The sequence below is a fragment of the Pantherophis guttatus genome, chromosome 11 (assembly GCF_059756535.1).
Source record: "Pantherophis guttatus breed Tessera chromosome 11, ASM5975653v1, whole genome shotgun sequence".
In the NCBI taxonomy this organism is placed as follows: Eukaryota; Metazoa; Chordata; class Lepidosauria; order Squamata; family Colubridae; genus Pantherophis; species Pantherophis guttatus.
In genome coordinates, this window is record NC_142073.1 from 22297458 (window position 1) to 22322961 (window position 25504).

Here is a 25504-nt window from a genome sequence, read left to right on the forward strand (position 1 = left end):
ACACGGTTACGAAACGCGGAAAGGCTGCAGACGTTGGTGGACTTCAACTCCCTTCCACCCCCGCCGACCAAGCCGGCGGCAAGGAATTATGGGAGTGGTAGTTCAACAGGTGACGGCCGTGCGCACCACCAACCAAAGATCAACTTCCCGCCTCCGGATTGACAAGTCGCGTTCGGCCTCCTCCCCGCCCTATCGCGTTTTCCCTTCCATCTTTTCCCGCTTCTGATAGGTCCACGTCCCGGCGCGAGGCCGTTCGGACGGCCAATCCCCGACGGCCACAGCGACGTCGCCATAATACGAGAGGCGTGGCCTGAGCCGACCGCGAGGCTATAAAAGCAACCGCCGTCGCTCCAGAGGCCGCTGTCGTCGTCGAGTGAGGAGGGTGTTTTGTTTTTTTGTGCGGGGGAGCGGAAGGGTGTTTTGTTTTTTTTGAGGCCTGAGAGGATGGAAAGCCGGCAAGCCGACGAGGAGGAGGAGGTGGGCCTCGTTGTCAAGAGCCCCGCGCAGCGCCACCCGGACTTGCTCCTGTCGGCCCGGCGCTCCTGGAGCGTCCGGCGCCTCAAGGCGGAGCTGCGACACCTTCACCCGGATGAACCGGTGAGATCTGAAACGCGCATGCGCGCTCGCCCGTCTCTCTCCTCTCCCTCTTTCCCCTTAAATGCGCATGCGCGGTCGCCCGTCTCTTTTCTCTTCCCCCTCCTTGAGCGAAGTGGAGCCTCCTCGGACGGGCGCAGTCTATCCCACTTCGGTTTCCTGACTGGGGATGGCGTGCCAAGACATTTGCGGGCCTCGGGGTGTGTTTTTAGGGAGGGGCCCGACGACGAAGGTTGGATTTTTTTGTGGGGGGAGAAGATTTGGAAAGCGGCTTTTCCTGACTTGGGGGTCCCTGAGATGGGCTTGGGAGTCCTTTCCCCCCCCCCCTCATGGGAGTTGTCCCCTTGCCAGCATGGAAGCCCTTTGGACTTTCTCCGACGTGGTAATGGGGTTGGGATAGTCTTGAGTCTCCTCCCCGCTTGGTCTCCTTCCCCCTTTTTTTGGGGGGTGGGTGGGGGCTTCGTGACTCGCGCCTGCTCTGTGGGGATGGAGCTCCTGAGCAAGTGCAGAGTGCATTTCCTGCGCTGGGGTTGCAATTCAGAGCCGTCCAAAGGTTGCATTTGAAGAAAGGGGGAGGGGTTTAAAAGATAATAAATGCACGGTTCTTTTGCAGGATTGTGGTTTATCCCAGTGCTTTTTCTGAGCATGCACAGAGTGCATTGGCTCTGGCCCGTGTTTGCATCTGGGGGGAAAAAAAACTTGCCCTGCAGTGTTGATTTTATCCCCAGTGTCTTTCTGAGAAAAATGTTCAGGCGGGTAGCAATTCTAGGAAGTTGCTTTTCTCCGAAATGGATTTTGTCGTTCCGGTTTGTGGATTTCCTGGTGGTGTCCCATCCCAGGGCTAAACAGGGTCTCTTGATTTTATCAGGTTTTATCAACTCCTGGACTTGGAGCAATCCTGTATAAATAATTTTAAAGGAATTTCTTAGTCAATGACCTTTGCCTGCTGTGCTCACCATAGATGTCCTGTATGAATTTGAATTTTCTTCTTTTAAAGGAAAAATCTTGAGTAATGGGCAAGGAATTATCCTGATGATTATTATTTTTTTTACCCGTTTTGTGTTAGGTTTGGCTGTCGAAGGCGTTCCAAAAAACACAAAATCCTTGCTGTGTGGGTTGGCTTTGTGGAGAGAAGCAGCCTGGCCCACTTTCCCTGCAATATTTTCATGGAAATTATTAATATTGTTTAGAATGATGACATTTTGCTGGGCGTGTTGGGTGCTTTGGTTTGAGAACAGTTAGTCAGTGGAATGGCTTGTTTCCAGACATTGTGGGCGCCCCATCACTGGAGGGTTTTTTTTTTTTAAGAGAGATTGGACAGCCATTTGTCTCTGCTTGAGCAGGGGGCTGGACTGGAAGACCTCCAGGGACCCTTTCATCTGTTATTGAAAGTTCTGATCTGATTAATAGAATATTTCCTTGTGGCGTCTGTCTGTCTTGCTTGTGAGAATTGTAGCTTTCCAGGACATGCCTTTTCCCCATCAGTAATCAGAACATTTACTATAAAACATTTATAGACTAGGTCATCTGAATGGAAAAAGAAATAACATTTTGTCCTCGGTACTCCATATATTTCAATTCCTCCACCCCCCCCCCAAAAAAACTTCCTGGGTACAACTTCTGTTGCTTGCTGTTCCTATTAAGAAATTTTAGACTGTCTTTCCAAAGCTAATGCTCGAAGCAGAAAAAAAATACTTTATGATTGCTTTTTTTTGTATCTCTCCTACAAAGCAAAGTTACCTTGGCACTATTTGCTTTGCAAAGCAGATGATGCAACTGAGGGCCAACTGCCAGCATTTTCTTTGTTTGAAGTTGTTTAAAAGTTAACTCAAAAGGAGAAGAAGAGGTTTCAGTACAGGTTTCATAATTAATGTTTGTGTGTTTCTATATTTTGGAAACTCTTCTTCCTTTGCCTGATATTGACAAGGTTAAATGCTTTGGCCATGTAATAACAAGATAAGGCTGGGTTGGAACTGCCTACATCTTGCCTGGTGGAACAGGATTGAAAGCAATACTTATTTATTTATTGGTTCGATTTATATGCCGCCCTTCTCTGGAGACTCAGGGCAGCTTACAATCCGCCTTCATACTTTTGTATATACCTGCTTAGGGCTTTTGGGCCCCGCCCAAGCAGTGTTCTTTTTTATACAAAGTCACCTTATTGCCCCCACAATCCGGGTCCTCATTTTACCTACCTTAGAAAGGATGGAAGGCTGAGTCAACCTTGAGCCTGGTGAGATTTGAACTTGCAGTAATTGCAGGCAGCTGGTGCTACTTAACAGCACTTTAGTCTGCTGCACCACCAAGGCTCTTTTTAGATAAAGGTTTTCATTGCATGCAGCAGGGAAGGCAAAGGAATGAAAAAAAAAGAATGATCTTAAAAACCAAGGCAAGAGGTTGTTTTAATACACAATGTCCCAAGGCTGAGTGGTGCGTGTGAGCTTTCCCAGAATTTGGGAAGTTATCTGGCAGCAACGTCATTCCCCCCAAGGCCACTGGTGAGGTAGGCTGGCTGGTGCAGCTCCATGTCGCCCATTGCCCATCCGTTTTGGCCTTCCGTGCCAGCTTAGTTCAGTTGACCTCTTGGGAACCCTGACCTGAAACATAGGTGTGTTAAGACCCTTTCTGCTTTGAGTTCGTGTTCAGTCTTCTGCCCAAGGATTTCTTTAGAGAAGTTTGGAGCAGGGAAATGAGTTCTACTCTGCCCATAAAACACTGCCAACCCTACAAAACCCCAAGGTGCAGAACAGACAGTTCCCCAGATTGATAGCCTCCACATTTGTGTGTTGTGTTTGTGTGGGAGCTGCTTGTCAACACCTTTGAAAGTTGTCTGGTTGAGGAAGGCTAGTACTAGCATAAACCAGTCTTTAAATCTAAAACAATGCAGTGAATTTCTAAGGATAGGGCCTTGGCTTATAAAGACAAACCATGGGGTTATCTGAAGGTTAAGAGGCCTATAGAAACCTATTTTTAGGGGCTAATTAGTAATCAAAGAAAAGTTTACATGACAAAGCTTTCCTGAAAGGTATCACTGATTAACATCAATGCCTGCCAATTTGGCCTTGGGTTGGTAATGTCTGCAGAAGGCTGGTTTTCTTTCAAGGTGTTCAGTCTTAGCTGGTTTCAGAAGCTGCCATAATGTTGCTCTGATCAGAAGCAGGAGTCAATCTTTTAATACTTCTTTAAAAAAAAGAAAATAAAGGAAAGGATACAAAAAGACATCTAAAAATATATACAGGTAGTCCTTGGCTTACCACAATTGAGTCTAAAATTTCTGTTGCTAAGTGAAGCAGTTAAAAGTGAATTTTGCCTATTTTACGTCCCTTTGTGCCACAGTTAGTAAGATGGTTGTTAAGTGAATCTGGCTTCCCCATCAGTTACTGAGCATCTGAAATTTTGATCCCATGAAAATAGGGATGCTGCAACAGTGTGGAAAATGGTCATTAAAAGCCACTTTTTTCTCCGCTGTTGTAACTTTGAACAGTCACTAAATGAATTGTTGTAAGTGATTTTACTGTGGTTTCATTGCGTGCAGCCTTCTCCTTCTGTAAACTCTTTTGTGCAATTGGTGTTTGATTTAGCTGCTCTTAAGCCTATTGACGAAAGACAAAATCTGTCTGTGCAGGTCAGCCACAGGAAACAACTGGAACCCAGCAGTAATCTCACTCTCAAAGTGGAAATATTTTCCTCTTGAGAAGTGACCTAAAGGTCATTGCTCAGCTGGTTTTTCAAAGAATCAGCTGCTTACAATTTACAAAAAAAAAAAAACCGCATACTTGCACATTTACAAGAATGAGGAATCTTGTTCTGGAAAAAGATTTTTAAAACTGTTTTTTTCCCCCCCTCCCCTCCCTTCAAAGCCTGAAGAGGCTCAGAGGTTGATCTACTCTGGAAAGCTGTTGCCCGACCATCTTTTCCTGCAAGAGGTCCTCACCAAGGTACGTGGCGTATGCCCTGCCAGCCTTTTCCTTTCAGCAATCCATGGAGCATCAAGGAAATGTGCTCCCCCAGATGGCTTTTGAAACGTTAATTAATGCTTTCTGTTTCAGCAGGAGACGCTTCACGCTCTTCATTTGGTGTGCAACTCCAAGAATCTGCCCACGATGCCAGGAGCTGACATGAAGGTATTGAAAAGCGGCCGTTTGAGGTGTTAGCTTTAATCACTGACTTTGGGGATCAGATATTCTGTGATCTGGGCAAGATTTTTATATTGTACCAGCCCTTTATGGGGATTTTTGGGTGGGGGCGGGGACAGGTTCCCAATAGGTACAGATAATGACTGGATGTAAGATCTTCCAGGTGAACCGCCTTGAAGGGATGGTTAGGTTTCCTTGACCAGCAGTGCTGAAAGCAGGGATTTGGGTCTGTAGAAGGTCATTGTTGTGGCCTGCCAGTGGAGTTGGCTTCAGACTCTGAGGATGAGGAGGTTGGGGAGGAACTTGGGCCAGTTCTGGAGTCTGGGGAAGACTCTGATGGATGCTCAGTGTCAGAGCCAGAGCCATCTGACATTTCCCAGCCAACGGAGAGGCAAGCTGCCTTTGGAGGCTGAGATGAGTGAGGAGGAAGAACAGCTGGGGCCTCTTCCAGATGCATGTGTGCGCAGAGCAGTTAGGAGAGGTGAACAACGGAGGACAAGGAGTCGACTCGGGAAGCAAAGCACCCGTGGACGCTGAATGGCTCCTCCCTGGTTGGGGAATAAATAGAAGGAAAGGGGAGTGGTGGTCGTAGGAGACAACCATTCGTACTTCTGAAGATTTTGCTCATTGTGTTTTGTGCTACAAAGACTGCTTGCCAGAACTTAATTTGCAGCCTTTCGGGGAGCTCCTGGAAGGACTATTGCCTGGACTTTTTGGTGTGTGAATGCCATTAATTCACAGGAGATAAATAAAGAGGGGTTTTCCGGGACAAGGAGTCTGTTTCTTGCTTCTGCAAAGGCTGGATCCGAACAGTCATTCTAAGACAAGTTTCTTAAGCTTGGCAACTGTAAGATGTGTGGGCCTCAACTCCTAGAATTCCCCAGCCAGGCATGCCTTCCTAAGGTCCACGCACCTTAAAAGTTGCCATGCTTAAGAAATAAATGTTCTAGGATGTCAGAAAGTAGCCAACTGACACAGGGACTGAGCTCACAGGAAGCCCAGGCATAGTTCCAGTTTTGCTTTGTTGATCACAGCGATCCAATTTCCATGTTACATTCCATGTGTTTGGCTTAACAGAACGGGTGAGCTCAGCCATGATTCTATAGGTTGAATAGAGACATTAGGGAAGACCAAACTTCATGGTCTCAAGAGAAAGGGGTGGCTTTTTTAACAACTGAGTTACCCTTTCCTCATTACCTTTGATTTCCCAACAAGATGGGGACCCCAGAGTGGGCTGGAGCCCATTAAATGGCTAGTTTGTGTATTGTCGCTGCGGTGTCAGGGATTATTTTTTATATGGTGTTTTTATATCCTTATAATCTGTCTTGGGTCGCCATGTGCGACTTAGGCGGCAATATAAATTTTCTAAACAAATTCTAAATAAAATAGATAAAAGTAGTATGTCTGGTTGGAAAAAAGGAAAGGGATAAAAGATTAGGAAATAAAGGAAACGACCAAATATAGAAAGAGGAATGTAAACCACATATATAGGTCAATCAAGAATTGTAAAGATAGACAAAAAAGATAGACCAAGCAAGGTGGAGTCAAAATTGTAAATGAAATTATATAATACAGTTGCGATAAATTGGACATGTATGTAAATTTATGTTTATATGTTTTGTGTGTTTTACTGTTTTGTTTGGTTTGTATTTATAAATAAAAACCTTTTTTAAAAAAATAGAATCTTTTGCTTTAGAGCAAAAGGGTGTCAAACTGGATTTCCTTGAGGGCCGCATCAGGGTTGTGTTTGACCTTGGGGGGGCTAGGATGGGCGTGGCCAGCTCGATGTCACTCATGTCGGCGCCTGTGGCCCAAGCTCCCGTTTTTGGCTGGGACAGCTCCTGCAACCCTCTGCCAACAAAAACAGAGCTCGGGAGGGCAGAGGAACCATGGGCCGGTCCTTCATTATTTTCAAGGGCGGGCCGTGGGCCAGATTTAAGCCCCCCACTGGCTGGATCCGGCCCCCAGGCCTTGAGTTTGACATGCCTGCTTTAGAGGGCTACTTATGAGAGTCTGAAATGGAGCTGAACACCTGGAACAGACCTTTTGAAGCCTGTTTTAAAATGCAGCGGTAAATTTTTGGTGGTTTAGGAGGCTGAAGCCAAGGAGCAGTCCACAGCATTGAGCCAAAATCCTTCAGACCTTCCTCCAAGGTCTGCTCCCAGCCAAGGACAGGCTGCCCCAGACCCGCCTGTGACCACAGAGGAAGCTGACGCGAGGTATGTTTGTGCATCCCAAGTTCTTATTTTGTGGGGCGAAGAACAGAAACATCCGTGATTTGACGATGAAGTTTCTCCATCATCCAGGTAGAGTTGTCTGGAAATTTGAGTCATAGCAACTGGATGCTTCTTTTCTTTCTTGGTTTGAAACGGGTCCAGTTGCCATGACTCAACTTGCAGTCGTCTGTGATTTGAATTCCAGGCTCAGTAACTTTATAGGCAGAGCCACGTAGATTTCCTGGCTTTGGTACAGGAGCTGCTTGGTTACTCCTGGGATGTGTGTTTGCCTCTCCAAGCTCTGGGATTTCATCTCTGTATATATCCCATCAATGCCTCAGCTGTGTTTCGTTTTCCACAATCTGTTAAATTCAACTAGGTGTTGCCACGTAAGACACAGAGTAGATGGGACTCCCTTAGTTTGATTTGTATCCCGCCTTTATTATTTTTACAAATAAGGCAGCTAACGTGTCCAGTACACCTTCCTTCTCCTAGTTTCCCCACAACCACAAAACTCTGAAATGAGTTGAGGTGAGAGAGAGATTGGCCCAAAATCACCCAGCTGGTTTTCATAGCTAAGGTGGGACTTGAACTCATGGTCTCCTGCTTTCTAGCCTGGTGCCTGAACTATTACACCAGGGTTGTCCAACCTTGGCAATTTTTTAAGATTTTTCGGATTTCAGTTTCCAGAATTCCCCAGACAGCCTTGGTTGGGAAATTCTGGGAATTGAAATCCATGGTTGCCAAAGATTTGTGCTCTCTTTAGACTTAAACTCTTGTGCCAAATTATGAATTATCACCCCAGCACCAGAGAATCCATTAAGAGTTTTCTGATCAGAGGGCTGTCTACGTGTCTTTCCTTTTTATCATTGGAAGAGGGTGACTCCTAGGCCTCTTTTTCATTGGTTGATGTTTATAGGAAGAAGAAAACCAGGACAAATTTTCCTTCCACCCTCTTCCTGAGGCCAAAGCCAAGACCGAAATAAAGGCTGGGTGTGAAGCTACATTCCTGTTCATGAAATTGGCTAGTAGTTAAGCACTTTTCTTCCATGAACTAATGGAACAAGCTGACTGTAATGTTAAATTTTTGTGGGTGAGGGTGGTACATAAACAGAAATTATTTGTTGAGAGCTTACGGCATTACTTTACAAAAACCCTTGTTAAAGGTCTTTAAAGGAGGGAGGAAAATATAGGTGGTCCTGGACTTATGACTAGCCGTTTAGCAACTGCAACAGACACTTCCCTCCCTAAAATATGACTTATGATCCTGTTTTGATGTTCTGGCATAGTGGCATCCCCCTTGGTGCAATCACACGATCACATTGGGGTGCTTGGCTTGAATTTACAAGAGTTTTGCAGCAGGCCAGGTTACCTGACCATGATTTACGACGGTTTGGCAGGAAACCAGCATTTACAGGTAGTCCTTGACTTGGGACCACGATTTGAGCCCCAAATCTTTGTTGCTAAGTTGAGACATTTGTTCGGTGAGTTCTGCCCCATTTTATAATCTTTCTAGCCACAGTTGTTAAGTGAATCTGGCTCCCCCATGGACTTTGCTTGTCAAAAGATTGCATCATGTGATCTCAGGTCATAAATACAGGTTCGTTGCCATGTGTTCAATGACCCTGGGACGCTGCAACCGTCATAAATATGAGCCAGTTGCCAAACAGCTGAATTTTGATCCCATGACAATGGGAATGCTGCAACGATCGTAACTGTGGAAAACAGTCATAAGTCACTTTTTCAGTCACTAAATGAACTGTTGTAAGTCGAGGACTACCTGTACTTCAGATTTCTGGCAAGAAACAACCCATAGCAAATGATGGGTTCACTTAATGACCACCACAAAAACAGTCGTAAGCTTAGGTCTATTCAATTATAGTTGTAACAACGACCTTCTGTCTGTATCTTCTCCACCAGATCTCTGGTGACTCCGCATCCTTTTCAAGCCATGAGCTCCAGTTACTCCTCCTACACCACGTATCATATGCTGCAGCTCTGGTTCCATCAGCTCTACACAAGGCAATACTACATGCAATAGTAAGTTTCACCTGTAATCTCTCTTTTATGTCCGAAGTCACATACTAAGCCTTTCGTAGCATGTGAAATTCACGGCACGTTTTTCAAAATAACCTTCCACTAATACGAAGCTGTCAGTACAGATGAACAAGGTCGGTGTTTTGAGAATGTCTGCACTGGCTTTACAACAATCCACCAAAGGTTAATAGAAAAAATGACAGGTGGGTAGAGACAACCTATAGAAAAGTAATTTTAAAAAAAGTTCAGACTTTGTAAATTGCCCCGGGTGGCAAAAAAAATCTTCTTTTGTGCAAGTCATTTGGACCCAACAAATCTTTTAGCCACAATTGCAGTAATGGAAGAATTTTTGCAGTTTTCATAGGGAGCTCAGTAGGCCAGTGTTTCTCTACCATGTCAATTTTTTCAATTTTAATTTTTTATTTTGAATACAAATAATACAAACATAATACATATAAATCTAAATACAAAAAAAGGAAAAAAAATTACAAATATTACAGTGCACCCCCCGAGACCATTTTCCCCCCTTATATTTCTTCTATAACCATGAAAAGATATACAATATATTCCTATTGTGCCCTTATAGTAGTATTTTTATTCCCTTTGCCTTCCACCAGCACTGTTTTTATAAGATCCCCCCATATTTCATTATAATTGTCTACCATGTCAATTTTTTTTTAAAAAAAACAGTTTTTATTGGTTTATAATGCAGCATGCAAAGGATATGCAAAAGTAAATAGGGAAGGGAAAAGTGAGGGAAAGAAAAACTGAGAAAGAAAAAGAAGACATTGATTTCCTACTCCCTTTGGTGCAGTAGAATAAGGCATTAAACTTCAACTTTACTTAAATTTATACTTACATAGTATAAATTAGCCATTTCTATAATAACAAATCTCTCTAATAGGTAAAACCCAAAATCAAAGCTTTTTTAAGATTTGCAGACTTCAACTCCCAGAATTCTTCAGCCAGCACCCCCCCCCCAAAGAGCCGAGGTGGCGCAGTGGTTAGAGTGCAGTACTGCAGCTACTTCAGCTGACTGCTAGTTCAGCAGATCAGTGGATCAAATCTCACTGGCTCAAGGTTGACTCAGCCTTCCATCCTTCCGAGGTGGGTAAAATGAGGACCCAGATTGTTGAGGGCAATATGCTATTTAGTATACTGTCGATTGTTGTAAGCCACCCAGAGTCCTCGGAGAGTGGGCGGCATAGAAATATGACTAATAAAATAAATAAATAAATAAATGTTACAATTTAGAACAGGGGTCTCCAACCTTGGCAACTTTAAAACTTGTGGACTTTTTTTTTTTTAATTTGATTTATATGCCGCCCTGCTCCGGAGACTTACAGTGCGTTAAGCAATAGCCTTCACACTTTTGTATATTTATACAAAGTCAGCTTATTGCCCCCACAAACTGGGTCCTCATTTAACCTACCTTAGAAAGGATGGAAGGCTGAGTCAACCTTGAGCCTGGTGAGATTCAAACTTACAGTAATTGCAGACAGCTAGTGTTAATCACTATGCTTTTAGTCTGCTGAGCTAAACCAGGCACCTTCAATTCCCAGAATTCCTCATCCAGCAAACAGGGACTTGAAATCTACAAGCCTTAAAGTTGCCAAGGTTGGAGACCCCTGATTTTAAAATGCATTTGGATTTCACCAGCTGCTGCCCTAATGTTATCAGTATTTCGTAGTCATGTTTTTTCTTTCAGCACAAGAGGAGTATTTCTAATGTCCCTTTCTCTCTCTCTCTCTCTCTCTCTCTCTCTCTCTCTCTCTCTCTCTCTCTCTCTCTCTCTCTCTCTCTCTCTCTCTCTCTCTCTCTCTCTCTCTCTCTCTCAGCATGGCTGCCAACGCTCATTCGAGTGACTTGACCTCTGCCCGAAGTTCCCAGGAGATCTCGGTGGCTCCGGTGAACCCACCGGCTCCTCTCCCCGGTCCGTTTCCTGCCGAAAACCCCCCCGTAGATCAAAACGCTCCCCCTCAAGCCAACCCCGGAGTGAACCCCAACCTGCGCATGAATGCCCAGGGTGGACCCCTCATGGAGGAAGACGACGAAGTGAACCGCGATTGGCTGGACTGGCTCTACTCGGCAACCCTCTTCTACGTCTTCGTCAACATTGTTTACTTTTACTCCAGTATGAGCAGGTTCCTCTTGGTGATGGCCGGCACCCTCCTCATGTACCTGTGAGTCTGCTTGGGCGGCTGGGCAGGAAAGCCGAGGGTGGGGGGCAAGGGGCTGGTTTCTGCACATGGCTTGAATCTCATTTTATAAGGGACGCGGTGGCTCAGTGGCTAAAACGCTGAGCTTGTCGATCAAAAGGTCGGCAGTTCAGCGGTTCAAATCCCCAGCGCCGTGTAACAGGGTGAGCTCCCATTCCTTGTCCCAGCTTCTGCCAACCTAGCAGTTCGGAAGCAGGTAAAAAATGCAAGTAGAAAAATAGGGACCACCTTTGGTGGGAAGGGAACAGCGTTCCGTGCGCCTTTGGCATTGTGTCATGCCGGCCACATGACCACGGAGACGTCTTCGGACAGCGCTGGCTCTTCGGCTTTGAAACGGAGATGAGCACTGCCCCCTAGAGTCAGGAACGACTAGCACATATGTGCGAGGGGAAGCTTTACCTGAATCTCATTTAGGTAGTCCTTGACTTACAAGTCATTCATTTAGTGGCTGTTTAAAGTTAACAGTGGCACTTAAAAAAAGCGACATGACCTTTTTTCACACTTAACCACCACTGCAGTATTCCCCTTGGGCACGTGGTCAGAATTCAGACAATTGGCGTGTACAGTCAGTCCTTGACTTACAACAGTTCATTTAGTGACCATTCAAAGTTGCAACGGCCCTGAAAAAGTGACCTATAACCATTTTTCACATTTACAACCATTGCAAGCATCCCCGGGGGGGGGGTCACGTGATCAAAATTCAGACACTTGTCAACTGACTGATATTTATGACTCAGTGTCCCGGGGTCACGTGATCCCCTTTTGCGACCTTCTGCCAATCAAAGTCAATGGGGGAAGCCAGATTCACTTAACAACCATGTGGTTAACTTAACAACTTGCATTGATTCGCTTAACAAACGTGGCAAGCGAGGTAAAATTGGGCAAAATTTACTTCGCAAACGTTTCGCTTGGCAACAGAAGTTCTGGTTCTAAGCCAGATTTATGACGGTATCAGGTATGCCTCCTTTCAGTACTCAAGAAAGAAAAACCCCTGCTCCATTTTCATAGAGAAAGGTACTTTTACTGAGCATGAACTGAATGCAACCAAAGAAAAACAAGGTCTGAGGCAATAGGCGCGAAAATCACAAATAGAAAGCATCATTAAACACCCCCCCCAACGGTCCAGTCAGGATTATCCAATTGACATCCCCCCAAGGGGTCCTGTGGGGTGCAGCTTCTGATGGCTCCATCCTCCTGGTATGTCACGACAGTTGACCTTGACTGGTTATCAGCGCGCCTCCCAGCTGCAGAGAAACGCTGATGAAAACTTTCTCCAATTTTTACCCCACCAGCTCACTTCCCCCCTTCCAAATATCCAGACAGCCCCCCCCTCCCCCCGTTACAATGGCAGCCGTAGCAAGCAAGCAATAAAAAGGCGGAGGCTGACAGACGGTTGCATCATCCCGGGGTCATGTGATCCCCTTTTGCGACCCACTGATAAAGCAAAATCAATGCGGAAGACCAGATTCACTTAACAGCTGTGTCAATAGCTAGACAGCTGCAGTGATTCACTTAACAGCTGTGGCAGGAATGGTTATAAAAGGGGGCAAAACTCAATAACTGTCTCGCTTGGCTCAAGACAATTTTGGGTTGGATAGTGGTCAAGGACTTACCTGTATTTGGAAAGAAATTTACCAGCAAATAGAGATACTTGACTAGGCTGGAAGTCGGGAAGCATGCCGAAAAGGGCAGTGGCTGGCACTTCTCACTCACTGCTGAGGGAATAGATAGCTGCCCAAATAAAAAATAGAAGATGGCTGCCACTCGAGGTTTTGTTTTTTTTGTTTTTTTTTTGCGCCTTTCTAACCAATGTCTTCTCTCCTTAGGCACCAGATTGGCTGGTTCCCTTTCAGGCGAAGGCCAGCCCAGGCGCCACCACCAGCACCCCCGAACGACGTTCCTGCCCAGGCTGCGGTTAATCAAGATCAGAATAACAATTTACAAGTGAGTTTTGTACCAGAGAGCATCATGAAGGTTTGGCTTCCAGAATGAACCTAGGGTCGTGATGGCGAATCTATGGCATGCGTGCCACAGGTGGCACACAGAGCCATATCTGTGAGCACGCGAGCATTGCCCTAGCTCAGCTCCAGCGCACATGCGTGCGCCGGCCAACTGATTTTCGGCCCTTCCGAAGGGCCTCCGAGGGGGGTGGGGAAGGCTGTTTCTGCCCTCCCCAGGCTCCAAGGAAGCCTCTGGAGCCTGAGGAGAGCAAAAAACAGGCCTTCAGGGCCCACCATGCCATCGTGTGCCAAAAGCAGGGTATTGCGCACGCGGGGGGGGATTGAATTATGGGTGTGGACGCATGCGTGCTCCCCCCACTTGTGGCATGCGACGGCAAAAAGGTTAGCCATCACTGACTTATGTGCTGGTTCAGTAGGGTCTTCTTTCCATGCCAACTGTGTTTAAGGGTTCAAACTCCCTATGGACTACAATTAGGCTCTTGCAGAGCATTTCAGGTGATCTTCAGTTTACAACCATTCCTTTAGTGACCAGTTGAAGTTACAGCTGCGTTGGAAAAAAAGTGACTTACAACCGTTTTTCACACTTAAAAAACCGTTCCAGCATTCACATGATCACAATTTGGATGTTTGGCAAGTGTTTCGTATTTATGGCGGTTGCACTGACTCACACGATCGATTCCCTTTTGCGAGCTTCTGACAAGCAAAGTCAGTGAGGAGGCCAGATTCATTTAACAACCGTGTTGCTAGCTGAAGTGACTCCCTTAACAGCGGCGGCAAGGAAGGTTATAAAATGGGGCAAAACTCAACTTTTTTGGGGTCAACTGTGGTCTTTAGTTGAGGATTAACCATGCCTGGAAGTGCAGCATCAGAACTGGAAATCGCTTGGGGCTGTTTCCAAGGTGATTTGGCCTCCAGACAGACCTGCTTTGTCTAATTTAATACATTTCAGGTTAGAGGACATTTGAAGTTAAGTCACTCAGGGATGCATTGAATCACAAGATGGGCCGGAAATAAATTTGATAAATAAATCCCCGACCATCCTTGGAACAGGAAGTGTGGCACAGCCAAAGAGGAACAGAACTGAACTGTTAACCTTATTGTCTCGAATGTTCAGTTCCCGGATTATGGAATTTGGCAGGTATCTGCCCTGTATCAACTGCCACTTGATATCCTTGTGTCACCTGTACGATAAACCCGAACAAGAGGCAGCTGCCCCATAATTGGCTAGTGATAGTGCTGTAACTCTACTGGAAGTATTTTACACATTTTATTTAGCATATTTTACAGACGCTTTTTCAAGAGGCAACTGTAGTCTTCAGATTTTAGTTTAAGGAGGACACTGACTGGGACCTAAAGAAGGTCCGTAAAAATGGAGAAAGTTTGGACAATGAAGGAAGGTTGAATGGGTTGGAGAGATGGAATGTAGAGAATGGTTGATCCAAAGGTGTTTTTTTTTTCAAAAGGGCAACTGGACTTCCTTGTTTTTCTTTGAAGGCGTTTCACTTCTCATCCAAGAAGCTTCTTCAGCTCTGACAGGATAGTGGGGGATGGAAGGGTTTATATTCCTTGCGGACAAGCTGGTCATTTGAAGAATGACCTGTCAGAGCTGAAGAAGCTTCTTGGATGAGAAGCGAAACATCTTCAAAGAAAAACCAGAAAGTCCAGTTTGCCTCTTGAAAAAGCATCTCTGGGACAAACTTGACCTGGAGGACTGAGAATCTCCATAGACATTTTTAATCCCACTTTTCTGACTTTATAAGTAACTTGAGGCAGCAAATGTATCTTAACACTCCTTCCTTCTCCTCCTTTCCTCATAACAACCCTGTGAAGGTGGCTTGACTGGCCCAAGGTCACCCAGCCAGCTCTCATGCCCTAAAACAAGAACTAGAACTCAGTTTCCTGGTTTTACTGAGCCCCAGCACCTTAGCAACTAATTGAAAACTGGTTGGGTAGCATCTAGGTCATAGGGAAAGTTCCTTATTTAAACCACCCAGGTGGAGTTCAGCCTGTGGCACCGAGTTCTTGTAGCCTTGTGTGTTAAAGAAAACGGTGCCAGAAAAAATTAATCTTGCTCACCCTCTGGATTCTGCCAATGTAATACTCCAGTACAGAGGTGAAATGTAAAATTTGTTACTACCGGTTCTGTGGACGTGGCTTGGGGGGGTGGTGGTTATGTGACTGGGTGGACGTGGCCATCTTTTTTTCTTTCTTACCTTTAAAAGTATTTTTTCTCCAACCTTAAGAGGTTGCAAAAAAAAAAAATGCTTTTAAAAGCCTCTGCCGATCAGGCAACTCAGCTGGGATCACCAGAGGCTTTTAAAGGCTTTTTTTCCCCCTAGAACCTCTTCAGCCAAAGAGGTTGCAGAAAAAAATGATTTTAAAAGCCTCTGCTGATCAGGCAACTGAGCTGGGTGTCAAGTTTCCAAAAGATGCCCTAATTAATTCATGAGCCATGATCTAAACTTCAAAGGAAATATAGTGATTTATTAGGAGCAACATTCCGGCAATACTCGGATGCAGTCAGGACTGATCCCATGTAGATTTACGTTCCCCTATGACTCTGTCTCTCCCCTCCTCTCTGGCCATGTCATAAATCACATTCTCCAATTAACCACTTTGGCTGGCTGTGAAATCCAACACCCTCCTTCTGATTGCGGTCAGGAAGAATATATGGAATGCACTTCAGTTAGGGAAATCAATCGGCTCTATCAGTTCTCCCTCCCTCCTGCTCATGGCAACTTGAAAGCTTTGCAAATTGACACTAGGATCATCAGAGGCTTTTAAAAGCATTTTTTTTTCTACCACCTCTTCAGCCGCGCAATCATCAGAGGCTTTTTTTTTTTTTTTACTTTTAAAAACATTTTTTCGGCTGAAGAGGTGGTAGAAAAAATGCTTTTAAAAGTTAAAAAGAAAAAAAGCCTCTGATGATTGTGCGGATCAGCTGGGCATTGGGAGGGGAGGGATTTTTGCTACCGGTTCTCCGAACCACCCGCCATCATCACTACCGGATCAGGCGATCCGGTCCGAACCTGGAGCATTTCACCCCTGCTCCAGTACGAGAATAATTTCATTAATACTCAGGATATTTGGGGCCAAAGTATCCTTAAAAGATAAGATTACAGGTAGTCCTTAGCTTATAACCATTTAGTGACCATTTGAAGCTATATTGGCACTGATAAAAGGGACATTACATGGCTATTTTTCACACAGGCCTCCCCGTGGTCACCTGATCAAAAATCGGATGGTAACTGGTTCATATTTACGACAGTCCCGAGGTCGTATGATCACTCTTTGCAACTTTCTGACAAGCAAAGTCAATTCACTTCCCCATGTTATTGTGAGCATGGCAAGAAAGGTCATAAAACTGGGGCAAAACTCACTTAACGCTCTTGCTTAGTGGCAAAAATTTGGGGCCCAATTGTGGCCGTAAGTCGAGGACTACCTGCATGGGGTTTTCCCACATCTGAAGAGAGATTTGGAATCCCTTTGAACAAGACCTAGCTAGGTACAAGCAGTCCTCGACTTACAACCTTACAAGGAGCCTGAGTGGCGCAGCAGACTAATGCTACTGTTGAAAGGTAGTATTTAGCTTCCAGCTGCCTGCAATTACTGCGAGTTCAAATCTCACCAGGCTCAAGGTTGACTCAGCCTTCCATCCTTCCGAGGTAGGTAAAATGAGGACCCGGATTGTGGGGGCAATAAGCTGACTTTGTATAAAATAGAACATCACTTGGGGGGGTGGGGGCGAAAGCCCTACTAAGCAGGTATATACAAAAGAATGAAGGCTATTGCTTAACGCATTGTAAGCCGCCCTGAGTCTCCGGAGAAGGGCGGCATATAAATAAAACAAAAAACAAAAACCGACAACTCTTTGAAATCACAATAGACCCCGAAAAAGGAACTTCTGACCAGTGTCAAATGTTCTGCTGTCCGTGGCCCCCCCTCCCCCCGCCCGCCAGGTCATTTGACCACGATTTATGCTTCTGGTGGAAACTGGATTTTACTTCCAATTTCCTGCAAAAACTGCCCCATAGCAAACAAGGGATTTGCTTAACAACCGTGGGATTCGCTTAATGACCACAGTGTTTGCTTAACAACCACCTTCCAAAAAGGTAATATAATTAGATATGGTCCTGGGGTGACTTATTTTACGACCGTCTTGACGTACCGCCATAATTGCGGGCACAACCTACATTCAGGAAATTTACGATGATGTAAAGTATAATAGGGTGCTTGCAGGGGATTTTGCCTAAATCTAAAATGTTCAATTTTTTTTTTTTTAAAAAAAAGGAAGAAAAAATGTTCAACTTCAGCCTAGTTCAGGGGTCTGCAACCTTAAACAACCTTGGACCCGTTTCCCACAGAAAAGAAAATACCAGGAGCCACAAAACCTGGGTGGGCCTGGCTAACTCGATGTCACTCACTCCCACCAGTCACATGATCCACCCTAGCCACGACGCCTACCCAGCCAGTCATTAGGCAGAGAACCAGTTGTTAAAAAACACCGGGAACCATAAAATCCTTTTGATCTCTCTCTCTCCCCCCCCTCCTCCCTTCTCTCCCTCTCTCTGTATCTCTCTATGTCTCTCTCTGTATCTCTCTATGTCTCTCTCTCCCTCTCTCTATGTGTCTCTCTTATGTCTCTCTCTTCCTCTCTCTCTGTATCTCTCTTATGTCTCTCTCTCCCTCTCTCTCTGTATCTCTCTATGTCTCTCTCCCTCTCTCTCTGTATCTCTCTATGTCTCTCTCTCCCTCTCTCTCTGTATCTCTCTTATGTCTCTCTCTCCCTCTCTCTCTGTATCTCTCTATGTCTCTCTCCCTCTCTCTCTGTATCTCTCTATGTCTCTCTCTTCCTCTCTCTCTGTATCTCTCTTATGTCTCTCTCTCCCTCTCTCTCTGTATCTCTCAATGTCTCTCTCCCTCTCTCTCTGTATCTCTCTATGTCTCTCTCTCCCTCTCTCTCTGTATCTCTCTATGTCTCTCTCTCCCTCTCTCTCTGTATCTCTCTATGTGTCTCTCTGTATCTCTATGTCTCTCTCTCCCTCTCTCTCTGTATCTCTCTATGTCTCTCTCTCCCTCTCTCTCTGTATCTCTATGTCTCTCTCTGTATCTCTCTATGTCTCTCTCTCCCTCTCTCTCTATATCTCTCTGTGTCTCTCTCCCCCTCTCTGTATCTCTCTATGTCTTTCTCTGTATCTCTCTTATGTCTCTCTCTCCCTCTCTCTCTGTATCTCTCTTATGTCTCTCTCTCCCTCTCTCTCTGTATCTCTCTTATGTCTCTCTCTCCCTCTCTCTGTATCTCTCTTATGTCTCTCTCTCCCTCTCTCTCTGTATCTCTTATGTCTCTCTCTCCCTCTCTCTCTGTATCTCTATGTCTCTCTCTGTATCTCTCTATGTCTCTCTCTCCCTCTCTCTCTGTATCTCTCTATGTCTCTCTCTCCCTCTCTCTATGTGTCTCTCTTATGTCTCTCTCTCCCTCTCTCTCTGTATCTCTATGTCTCTGCCCTGGCCACTTCTCCATACTCCACCCTCACCCTTACCCTCTCAGGCCAGGCGAGGGGTGACTGGGAGGGGAGGGCGAGGGGTGGGGCCAGCCAGTGGTGGGATCACCTGACAGGGAGCCACAGCAGAGGGTCCAAAGAGCTGCAGGCGGCTCCGGAGCCGCAGGTTGCTGACACCTGGCCTAGTTAAACCATACCAATAGTTGGAGATCACTAGGAGGAAGGATCTCCATGTAATTTATCTCCATGGATCTCCCTGGCTTAGGACCTGGGTACCTACGAGACCGTCTTTTGCCACCAATAGCCTCCCACCGACCAGTTCGTTCTCACAGGGAGGGACTACTCAGGGTACCGTCAGTCAAATTATGCCGACTGGCGACTCCCAGAGGGAGGGCCTTCTCTGAGGGCTCCAACCCTTTGGAATGAACTGTCCCCGGAGATACGGAATATCCCTGATCTCCGTGCTTTCCGCCGTGCCCTCAAGACCCTGATGTTCCAACAGGCGGGGCTAAACATACGAACGTGTGAATGATTTTTTAAATGTTATCTAATTTTAGGTTCTATTTAATTTGTCCAAACTATGTTATAATAATAATTTTAATTAGCAATTTTATGATGTTTGTGTGTCTATATTTTTCTTGGCTGTACACCGCCTTGAGTCCTACGGGAGAAAGGCGGTATAGAAATATAATAAATAAATAAATAAACTTACATTTTGTTTTTTCTCCCCTTATCTCAGCAGGAGGAAAACCCAAGAGAACAAAATGAAACGGAGAATTCGGAGGCCGCCGGCGGCGAGAACCCGCCAGCTCCAGCAGTTTCCTTCGTGAGCACAGCTTGGCTTTTCTTCAAGGCTTTCTTCGCCTCCCTCCTGCCAGAGGGGCCTCCAGCTGTGGCAAACTAACCGGGCACATAAAACTTCCTCTTTTCTCTTCTCCGGGCACGAGCTTGAATGTCCCAACGCGGCCGACGGTTGGTTGGATCAAAGAGGGCGAACATAAGACTTTTGAAGCTTAAAGACGGACGTGGCCGGACGCGCAATGAGATGCTAGCTCAGAGCTTCAAGGAACAATAGACCACCGAAGCCACGGCTCGAGAGAGCGGTGCGAAGTTTTGTACCTCAGCTGCTTTGCGGGCCAAGTGCAAGAGAGGCAGAGTCCTTCTGCCAGGACCCACTTGATCCCAGTTGGATTGGATCTCGCCTACGCGCAAGTGTGCAATCTTGTGCAACCAGCATAGTTAGGGAAAAAAAAACGACACGGGGGGGGGGGGGGGGGGGAAGTTAATGCCAAAAATGAAGAAGAGCTGTTCTTAATTCCTGACAAACACGTGTAAAAGATAAGGTGTAAATAGATTTTCCACAGAAGGTTAACAGTTGAGCCTATTAATACTACACAGCGGAGGTGGGCAGCCAAAGCCCCCTTTTATTTACCACCTGCGGAAAAACTGGGAGTTGGAAAGAGAGCATGGCTGGCTCAGGAGTTCTGGGAGTTGAAGTCCGCAGGTGGTAAAAGGGGGCCTTGGTTACCCAGCCATGCCACACAGTGGCAGAAAGTATTTTCCGAGGTTTCAAGCACGAGGGGGGTTTCCTGTTTTTGCCAATTTAGCAAGTCAACATCATGTCTGGACGCGTGTCTTCGGATCGATCAAATTGCAAATAACGACTTCTTTCAAGCAGCTTTCTATTTTGCAACAATCTACTTAAATCTATAAGTTCTTTTTTGTCATTGCATTTCAAAGTTAAAAGAGAGAATGGGATTTGTGCAAAAGAAGACTTGTGAACGATCGTTCCCTCCCTTCCTCTCTCTTTCCTTCCCCTCCCCTCTCTCTTTCCTCTCTTCTCTCCCCCCACTCTCTTTCCTTCCTTCCTCTCCTCTCCTTTCCTCTCTTCCCTCCCTCCCCCTCTCTCTTTCCTTCCTCTCCCCTCCTCTCCTTTCCTCTCTTCCCTCTCTTCCTCTCTCCTTCCCTCTCTTCCCTCCTCTCCTTTCCTCTCTTCCCTCTCTTCCTCTCTCCTCCCTTCCTTTCTTCCCTCCCTCCCCTCCTCCCTTTCCTTCCTCTCCCCTCCTCTCCTTTCCTCTCTTCCCTCTCTTCCTCTCTTCCCTCCCTCCTCTCCTCACTTTCCTTCCTCTACCCTCCTTCTTCCCTCCCTCCCTCCCTTCCCATCATGCGGATTTTCAGGCCGATTTCCTGCAGGTTAGCCATACATATTGTGAATGAATAATTTGCTTTCTGGGATGCGAATTAAAAGAAAAAAACATTGGCCTGAATCTGAAGTCTGGTGGAGCATAACTCCATGAACTTCCAACTCTGACACTTGGAAAAGGAGGGATATTTGGGTAGGTGACCTTTGCTCCTGAGTTGGGACAGTCCGAATCCCCAGAGATGGGGCCAGAGTGAGTTAAGAGGGTCGCCCCAAATTACTGCAGCTGCTCATTTTGCAAATAGAAGTTTGAAACCCAGGCTGTGAGATTTCTAGCATCTTTTGATCAAAAAGATTGTGTGGGCCATGTTGGAAGCTGCAGTATAACATCAGAATTATAGCTGTGATGATGTGATTCATGACTGATGCAAATTATTTAAGTATTGAGTTGTGATGGCCTCATCGCATGTCTAGATGCCCAGAATTTCTATGGAGGGGAAAAATATTCTTCAACATCTGCATTTAACATGGGACATTTTAGCAAAATAACATTCATTCTTTTGGATTTCTGATTAATTGGTCTGCTTACAATGCTCAGATTAATTCCCACCCACCCCCACCCCCTTAAGCCTCTCTGCCTGGAACTCCCTAGAATTGCATGATTTTTCCAAAGTCATTCTTTTCCACTCAGGGATTATTTTGCATATAAAAACATTTTTCCCGTTTCTGTGTTTGGATTTCAGGATGATGCCGAAATGGTGAGTTTTCGCTGTTGTGGATTGTAACATGGATGCTTTCTGTTTCTTATCTACTCAGATATCATAAGGGCAGTCACGCAATGGCTGAACTTTTTCTTCCTTCCTTGTACATTATTAAACAAAGTTTAATATATGACAGCTTAATTTTATTAAACCAAGATTGTTTGCAAGTGTTTGGGGGTTATTGCATTGATAAGACTCCAAGGTTTTTAATTTCAGACGAAAGTGGGAAGCTGGCCTGCCAGGAAGCAGTGCTTTTCATGTATCAGCATCTCCTCTAAACTTACACAAATTCATATGCCGGGGTGTCAAACTCGAGCCGTGGGGGTGGGGGTGGCCCAGATCTGGCCCACCAGGCCACCCTGGCAACAGCGAAGGACTTGCCCACAGAATGGCCCTCCCAAGCTCCATTTTGCTGGCTTAGGGTTGCAGGAGTCCATCGCAACGGAAAACAGCTGGCAAAGGGCAGCGGGTAAAACTCCCAAGCTCCGTTTTCACTGGCAGAAGGTTGCAGGATACTGTCGTGGCCAAAACGGAGCTTGGGGGTCCGTTTTCGCTGGAAGAGCATCGGGCCATCACAGGCGCCCTGACACAAGCTCGCCACGCCACCCCCACCCCCAGGTTAAACACAGTCCTGATATTATTCATGTTGTCTTGTATTTTCTGTTATGGATTGCACCAGTAGAAGCTAAACCAATTCCGTTGTATACATGATGTACAATGGCAATAAAGGCTATTATTATTATGTGGCCCTCAATGAAATCGAGTTTGACACCCCTGTGATAATAAGGCCTCCTCTCACTGCTCTGCTTTTGGAGCAGGTGGCTTGGCGGCCCGGCTGGGAAGGGGGGAGAGGGGAACCGGGCAGCTCCATTCAGGCAAGAGCGAAAACTTTGGAGCACTGCTTACGAGAGCGTGGTTGGCGTCCACGCTGGCCCAGTTACAAATAGCCATGGGCCACCTGTGCCCTAGTGGCATGTAAAAATGGTAAAGGAATCCCTTACTCCGCTAGTCATTGCCGACTTTATGGGATGGTGCTCATCTCAGTTTCAAGGCCACTGAGTCAGTGCTATCTGAAGATACTTATGTGGGTCATGTGGCCAGCATGATGTCACAGAGCACTGAAGTGGTACCTATTTATCTACTTGCATTTGCATGTTTTCAGGCTGCTAGGTTGGCAGGAGCTGGGGCAAGGACGGGAGCTCACCCCATCACGTGGCGCTCTGGTCTCGAACTGGCCAGCCTAGCATCTTAACCGCTGAGCTGCCCCTCTAGTGGCAGGACTGAAGCGGTAATTTTCCAACTTGGGAGGGTGGAGTGATGATTGAAGCTGGCAGGGAAGTGGCAAAGAGAAACCCTGGAGTCAGTGGTGAAATCTGTGGGCGTGGTGTGGCTTGGTGGGCGTGGCAGGGGAAGGATACTGCAAAATCCCCATTCCCTCCCTACTCCTGGGGGAAGGATATTGCAAAATCTCCATTCCCACCCCACTCGGCCAGCCAGAGGTGGTATTTGATGGTACTCCGAGCTGCTCAAAATTTCCGCTACCAGTTCTCCAGAACCTGCTGGATTTCACCCCTGCCTGGAATGCAACATCTAAGCTGGTTTCCTTACAATGAGTAGTAACTTTATGAGTAGTCTATAGGAGAGACTGCCAGTTTAACCCAGGCCTCTATAGGAATTGGGTCAAACACCACCTTGCCATCAATAACATAATACCTGAGGCCGATTGAATTATAATACCCTGATGAAGTGTTGACTGGCTGGGGGATTCTGGGAATTGAAGTCCACCCATCTTCAAGCTACCAAGGTTGAGAAACGCTGCTCTAGAGCTTCTTTTTGCATTTTTAGCAAAAACATAAGATCCAGGTGCAAACTACATCATTGCCACGAAGGGCATCATTTGTGTGATGTCATAGCGTACAGTATATAGCAGTGATGGTGAACCTTTTCGGCACCGAGTGCCCAAACCGGAACGCGTGTCCATGTGCACGCACTGGAGCACCGGAAACCTGAAGACTAGCTGGCCGGTGCATGCATGCTTGTTTTTTGGCTGGTTTTTTGGCCGTTTTCAGGCCATTTTTGGACTGTTTTTCGGACTGTTTTCAGACCGTTTTTGGGGCCAAAACCAGCCTGAAAACAGCCCAAAAACGGCCTGATTTTTGGCTGTTTTCAGGCTGTTTTCCGGCGCTCCGATGCCTGCGAAGACCAGCATTGGAAACCAGAAGAGTAGTTGGCAATGGCATGCGTGCCCACAGAGAGGGCCCTGCGTGTCACCTCTGGCACACGTGTCATCACGGGTACATAACATCATCTGCCCCTTTGAATAGCAATTTTTTAATCTATAAATGCTATTAAGGGATGCGGTAGCTCAGTGGCTAAGACGCTGAGCTTGTCGATCAAAAGGTTGGCAGTTTGGTGGTTCGAATCCCTAGTGCTGCGTAACGGGGTGAGCTCCTGTTACTTGTCCCAGCTTCTGCCAACCTAGCCATTCAAAAGCAGGTAAAAAATGCAAGTAGAAAAATAGGGACCACCTTTGGTGGGAAGGTAACAGCGTTCTGTGCGCCTTCGGCGTTGAGTCATGCTGGCCACATGACCATGGAGACATCTTCGGACAGCGCTGGCTCTTCGGCTTTGAAATGGAGATGAGCACCGCCCCCTAGAGTCGGGAACAACTAGCACATATGTGCGAGGGGAACCTTTTATCTTTTTATAAATGCTATTATCCCCGAGCTAGGCTAAGCTAGTGTCAGTATTAACACGTTCTTGGCTAAATCAAGACTTAATATTTAAATTTAGAATTCCCAACTAGCCTTTGACAACTGGTATGTCCTAAATCATCAGTAACATTTTTCTTCCGTTCTTCCTCTTTCTCTTTTTTTTCCCTCTGCAGAATTATGATGAAGCAGCTGTTCTAAAAACATGCAGTCCGTTTGTTGACGATATTGCATCTATTTTGGGTTTGCAGCTGCTAAAAATATTTTTACACCCATTTATGGATGGATGTAATACTTCTCCATTCATGAGCCACCAGGGGGCAGACCCGGCCATCAAAGCAACTTATTTTGCCTGTCTTCTCCCAGACACAATTTTCATTTGTTCCCATTTGTAGTTCAGCTTCTGCTTCTGAAAAGCCACAGTCCGTACATGATTTTGGAAATGCTTTAAAATAGAGAGGGAAGAATCTAGATCCTTGCCTCTTTCTTCCTACGAATACCGCTTTATAAAGCCTTAGTAAGACCACGCCTAGAATATTGCATCCAGTTTTGATCACCGTATTATAAAAAAGATGTTGAGACTCTAGAATCGGGATGGCGAACCTATGGCACACAGCTGGCACATAGAGCCCTCTCTGCGGGCACGCGAGCCGTCTCCCAGCTTACCACTACTGGGCATGTGCGCGTCTCCCACCAGCCTGCTGATTTTTGGGGTGCACGGGAGGTGGGGGGCATGGAGAGATGCACGGCAATGAGCATGGGGGTCGCATGCGGGGGGGGTTACACACATGCGGGGGGGCAGAGGCGGAGCACTGGGGGCTGCAGGGAGGCCTGCTAGGCCCAAAACGGGACATGGGGGGAGTGACCTGCCCCCCCCACGGCCTGTTTTTGGGTCCAGGAGGCGAGAGGGAGGCCTCTTAGGCCAAAAACAGGGGGCAGGGAGTTTGTGCATGCATGCGTTGGGTGTGGGGTGTGTGGGGGTCACATGTGCATGCACGGGGTGGGGTGAGCGGGGGGGTCATGCGCGCATGTGCACAGGGATGCGCGCATCGCCATATGGGTGCCGGCACGCGTGTATGCTGTCGAATACGCATTTGGGCGCTTTCAGCACACAACGAGAAAAAGGCTAGCCATCACTGCTCTAGAAAGAGTGCAGGGAAGAGCAACCAAGATGATTAGGGGACTGGAGGCTAAAACATATAAAGAACAGTTGCAGGAACTGGGTATT

The 25504-nt window shown here is 46.3% G+C and overlaps 1 protein-coding gene and 1 long non-coding RNA gene across 5 annotated transcripts; both read left to right on the top strand.

The window, feature by feature from the left end:
- The first annotated feature begins 227 nt into the window (after nt 1-227).
- Nucleotides 228-21732, top strand: HERPUD1 (homocysteine inducible ER protein with ubiquitin like domain 1). Of its 4 annotated transcripts, none has more exons than XM_034425497.3 (8): nt 228-597; nt 4455-4532; nt 4647-4718; nt 6822-6949; nt 8867-8986; nt 10822-11166; nt 13029-13146; nt 19404-21732. In XM_034425497.3, exons 1-8 carry the CDS (start codon nt 445-447, stop codon nt 19566-19568), a joined length of 1179 nt encoding a protein of 392 aa, XP_034281388.2. In that variant the 5' UTR covers nt 228-444; the 3' UTR covers nt 19569-21732. The 4 variants fall into 4 exon arrangements, with proteins under 4 accessions (XP_034281388.2, XP_034281387.2, XP_087733130.1 ...); XM_034425496.3 differs by having other exon boundaries at nt 277-597; nt 4644-4718; XM_087877004.1 differs by having other exon boundaries at nt 311-597; nt 19407-21732.
- A 998-nt stretch (nt 21733-22730) lies between these two features.
- Nucleotides 22731-24745, top strand: LOC117670337 (uncharacterized). Its single transcript, XR_004592626.3, has 2 exons — nt 22731-22853; nt 24453-24745. It is a non-coding gene; the product is annotated as an uncharacterized LOC117670337 (long non-coding RNA).
- Nucleotides 24746-25504: the final 759 nt, after the last annotated feature.